This window comes from Arachis ipaensis, chromosome B07, assembly GCF_000816755.2.
Source record: "Arachis ipaensis cultivar K30076 chromosome B07, Araip1.1, whole genome shotgun sequence".
Classification (NCBI taxonomy): domain Eukaryota; kingdom Viridiplantae; phylum Streptophyta; class Magnoliopsida; order Fabales; family Fabaceae; genus Arachis; species Arachis ipaensis.
Window position 1 is genome coordinate 43,284,608 of NC_029791.2, and position 5,236 is coordinate 43,289,843.

Here is a 5,236-nt window from a genome sequence, read left to right on the forward strand (position 1 = left end):
TTCAAAGGCTAAAAAATTTGGGATGAGTATTTATATCACACGCACTGGCAATTATTTGGAGCCATATTACTTGCAAGCATTTGCTTATGCTTATTTCTTCTTTTCAGTCTTTACCTTCATTAAGAGGTGTAATTTTGAGCAAGTACAAGTGGCTGTTTCGATCATTCTTAATGTCTTGAAGGATGTGGCTTTGGATTCAGACGACGTAGAAGATGCAGAACTTGAGAGTGTATTTCACAAAGCTGTTGGGATTGCAAACTCTATATATGAAGTTTGCAATAAGTTGGTCTGATAATTTGACACTATGTGTATTTTGGATCCACTTGAACTTGTTTTGTACCGTTGCATTGAACTTGTAGAAGTGAAGCTTAAGCAATCTACCATATAAGCTTTTTTTTCCACCAAAGTTGTCCTCTTTTGTGAAACATTCCCTCAATGAGAATATTTGGTTTCAATATTAATCCTCCTTGTAAATAAATCCCTAGAACAATTACAACAACAATAATAATTATTGTAGAAGAGAATGAAGAGTGTAAAATGATCGATAAAAACAGATAAGAGGGGGTATTTAAAGCATCTCATTTTTTGTAAGCTGAAAATTAACATAGTTTGTCATAATCTTTTGGCTTAATTTCAATATTTTTATTTAAAATAAATAAACAAAATTCTATATTACACTTAATAATCATATTAGGTGCATACTAAAATCAGCTACTAAAATAAAATACACATTAAAATATAAAATACACATTAAAATAAGTTAAATTATAAATATTTATGCACAAATATTTAGTGGTTGATTTTGGTGTGTAAATAGTATTTTATATACTTATATGTATGTTTAAAATTATTTATATTTTTACAATTTATTTTATTTTTATTAATTTACATTTTATTATTTACTTCATCATCACAACAAATGAAATAAGTATAAACAGATTTTGCAAGGTAAATGAGATAAGGAATACAAGTTTATTAATAATAATAGAGCTTCTTGATGATTGGTGAATTAGTATAAACTTGCTACTTAAGCATCACCTATATAGCCCTCTAATTCTAGAACTAACAAAGAAAAAAAGAATTAAAAGAAACACTTAATTCATGACTACCACTTCTTCCTTTAGCAAAGTTGGCAGATAGATCAAGTTTGTTTGTCCCATTCAAGACTTCCTTTGTAATTTTTGCTATTATTAAGAGCCTCACAAAAACTCTTGGCCTGTACAGTGTTCTACAATTGTTCAAACCTAACACCTTGCGAAGCCTCTGATTGAAAACATGGAGTTTCTCAGCTTGTTCAAACATTCAGAAATCTAGCATGATGGAGCATCAACTGTTGTCGTGGTGGCATTTCTCAACTCATCCCATGTTGGATGTCCATGTAAGAATCATCCTCGGACAGCATCATATTTAGATCTAGTACCAAGAAAACATTCCTGGCTGATTCTGCTGTTTGTGGTTGCGGAAGAGTATCACCTTGAGTGGCACTGGAAGTTATCGCCGTCCATTTTAGTTGGTCAGAATTTGGATGCGGCAATTCATCAGGTGCTGAACCCAAGTCAAGCTGGGAACAAACCAAAGATTGGGGTAAGCAAATAAGATCCCCCAAAAAAGAAAGGAGCTATTGGGACATCTGAAAATTACTACATTAAATATGAATAGGATCTTAGAAGAAGACATCTGAAGTTTACCTTTATTCCCTTTAGGCTTTCATTAAATTGGAGAGCTTATCCAAATTACTCTTATGAACCTTTTCGACTGCATTCTAGATTTCTGATTATCGCTACTCAGTGTCACCCATGACTTCAATATTTCCGTTATCAAATGTAGTGCCTCCACTCATCAAAGGCGACCGGTTAATAAATTATTATTGTCTTCAATACCAATCAAAGTGCAATAGGTAAAACATTTATGCTAGTATATTCTAGTATGTAAGCAGCACCTGATAAGCAAGTGATATCAACTTTTGCAAATGAAGTACTCGCCAATCACCAGTGTCCGACCCTTTTCCATGTTCTTGCCTTGCCAAAATCAGGTGAAAATATGTAGGAAGAAACTTCCTGCAGCTTCTAGAAGATGGCTCAAGCATCGACAAGAAAATTAATTATTCAAATAACAACAAATAATATAATCATCAACAGCTAATTCTTCACCAAAGAATGAAGGTATATTTCGCATTAGATGCATTAAAATCACATGAAACATGAAAGAAGCCAAGAAAAATGTCCCTCAATTCAAATAATTGGTAGTAAAGAGTCAAAGTGTTACATATTCATAATTGGCTTCCTCGTCCAGCATAAAGAATAACTTATCTTCAATATGCTCAACAATAATGGAAACCCAAAAAATAAATTAAATGGAACAAAAAACAACAGCTCAGAGTAAAAGAATCTTATAAGGATGCAATTGGAATGAACTCAGTATAATAAATGATTAATCTTCGAAACATAAATTAAAAAAGAAGAAGGAGAAAACACAAATTTTGATCAAAATTAAACAAAACAAACGAATAGATACAAGATTTACTTCCATTGAGAATTGGTAATGCTCCACAAAAGAGAAAAAGGGGTCTGAAGAAAGTTGTAGTGATTCGGATTTTATAATTAATATTGATTATTGATTTGATTTTTATTGATGGGTTTATTTACCAAATATGTGTGTGTGAAATGTGAAATTTTGATTTTTGACAAGAAACCCCACTAAGGCGCTAAAGTGGCTGCATTGTCAGTCTAATCTCTACCGAGTCATATGAAAAATGATGATGCTCTCGATTACAAATGAAAAGAAAAAGAAAATTTGTTAAAACTCACCAAATCGGGAAGCAGCTTCTGATTGTGTGAAGGAAGCTGACGGCGAGACTCGAAGCAAGAAGACGACGAGTCCCAGGACCTACTGCTTCTGCCGCCGCCGCCGACGAGCACAACGAAGGCGTGCGACTGAGTGCAAGACAATGACGAGACAGAGAGCAACGACGACGAGCAGTCCCGGAGACGAGAAGAGCGACAACGACCTTGATTGCGAGACCGGAGACGAGAGAGGGAGAGAGCTCGAGTGCGCCGCCACTGTGAGACAGATGAGAGAGATCGAGCTCCAGGGAGAGAGAGAAGGAGAGATAGGAAGAGGAGAGAATAACGCTAGACAACCTTAAAAAGATGAAGAACAATGTTTGATATTTTTTATTTTTCAGAAACGGTGTTCAAAGATAGGGTTTTTCTAGATGAAAGAATAATTTTTTAATTTTTTTTTTCAAATATGTTTTTATTCTGTTGTTTAAATTATTTAAAAATATAAAATTAGGATTAGTTGAATTTTGAATTTTAATTGATTTAAAATGGTATTTTTGTCTAATGGAATAAAGTAAATGCCAATGCCATATTATTATTTGTCTATATTTTAAACGTATCGGTAATTTATCATCGTACCGAAGCAAAAACCTATATATATATATATAGTATTTGTTTTATGTTTGACGATTGCTAAAAGAATAAAATTGTGGAACACAAAATCAAGCTTTTCAAAGGCACATGAAGCATAGCAGCATAAGCAAAACTCTATAGCTCTGTATTGTTTTCAATGGTGCCTTCATAGTTACGAAGCAAAACTGCAAAGATCATGCTAACATATCTCAAGCCATTTTTCTATGTACATCTTAATAAACAGATTGAAATTGAACCCAAAATAATAATAGTAAATAATAACAACAGGGATCAGTTGAGTTTACACTTATGGTCATGGAACCTATAGAATCCTTCAATTGCATGAGGATGACCTTTGCATAGAAGCCGGACCTATATACAAACATTCTTCAATTGAAGAACCACGCTTTGTTTCACATCCCTTTTTGATTCATTCCTATCCACGTTCTGCAACTCTGTCACCATCTTCTATATGATCTGCCGTGTGAATTTCAGGTTCTGAATTCGCTACAATCTCCGTTTGTATCTCATCAGTCGGAATCCCACGAACCTGAATTAGATCAATGAGTACCTGGGAAGAAACACTATGACATGTATCGAAATCCACTCGCTCCTTCGAATTCGATTCCTCACTGAATCTTCCTTCAATTTCAACTAACTCGCTGACCTCTCCTGCTCCAGGACTGTTTTCCATGTCGAAATTAGTAAACATATTATCGCTGCTTAATCCACCCTCGATTCTCGATTCCTCTTGATTCGGATTCCTTCTAAAACCGTTACCACTACCACCGTTTTCTTGACCCACTGAGATCGAATTTGAAATTCCTGTTTCAGAATTTGCATTGTTGTTAGAAACAATACGAGCTCGGCAAAGAGGACAATTTGTATGAGAGCGTAGCCACGTGTCAATACACGGAATGTGAAAAGCGTGACTACACTTGGGCAAGAGCCTCAACGTTTCCCCTTCTTGAAACTCGTTCAAGCAAACAGAGCACTCTATTCCTTCAACCAAACCGTCGTCCTTTCTGTACCGGCAAGCGGTTATAGAATTTATAACGGATTGTTGCAAACCAACCGTGGCTATTAGCCACACCGGATGATCAATTTGATTTTCACTGACAAACTCGTCGTCCGACTGCGTGCGGACAGAGCCGTTTACGAGCCTCCGCCTGCACCAGGCGGCGTAGCACTTAAGTTTCACGACGTATAGACAGATGAGAAGGAAAATGACAGAGAATAACGATATGAGGATGATTAAGTAGGAGGAGATGTGGTTGCCGGAGTGGTCAGAAATGGTGGAAGAAGGTGGTGGTGGTGGTGAAAAATAGTAGTCAGGGTAATTGGTGTAACAGTTGTACGGACATGCAGGGTCACATAACCCAGAACAATCTTGGGTTTGGTTTGTTTGTGCTGGGAAGAGCTTTCTGTGTTTCCATGCCATCGGAGAGTGCTTTAACAAAGCGCAATTAGAGAAAGGAAATGATGAATAACTGGGATGTTGGTGAGAAGAGAAGCGTATTTGGATTTTTATTAAATGAGAAGGACTGGTTTGGTTTTTAATTTATTTTATTTCATTTATTTAATTTTTTGTTTGTGTTGTTTTAGTGTCTCTTTCGGAAGTTTAGTGGACTCTGAAGTCTGATGATGTGTTGTTTGTTGTGTTTGGTAATCGATAACGAGTTTGAAAGAACCTACAGGGCTACATGCTGCTCCTTCTTCCCTCTTTATTTATATTCTTTATATTTTAAGTTGGATTGATTGTTTTACACGTAATAATAAAACTGAAAAGCTTTTAAGTATATCGGTATATTGGTGTTTTAGTG

General features: G+C 35.5%; 1 protein-coding gene and 1 long non-coding RNA gene across 2 annotated transcripts; both read right to left on the reverse strand.

Moving 5' to 3' along the window:
* LOC107608099 lies at positions 954-3,185 on the reverse strand. The gene is made up of 3 exons (XR_001612711.2): positions 2,808-3,185; positions 1,689-2,066; positions 954-1,561 (listed from the first exon to the last, which is right to left on the reverse strand). It is a non-coding gene; the product is annotated as an uncharacterized LOC107608099 (long non-coding RNA).
* On the reverse strand, positions 3,659-5,075 carry LOC107608050 (RING-H2 finger protein ATL54-like). The gene has a single exon (XM_016309942.2). It carries the CDS (start codon positions 4,852-4,854, stop codon positions 3,850-3,852), a length of 1,005 nt encoding a protein of 334 aa, XP_016165428.1. The 5' UTR covers positions 4,855-5,075; the 3' UTR covers positions 3,659-3,849.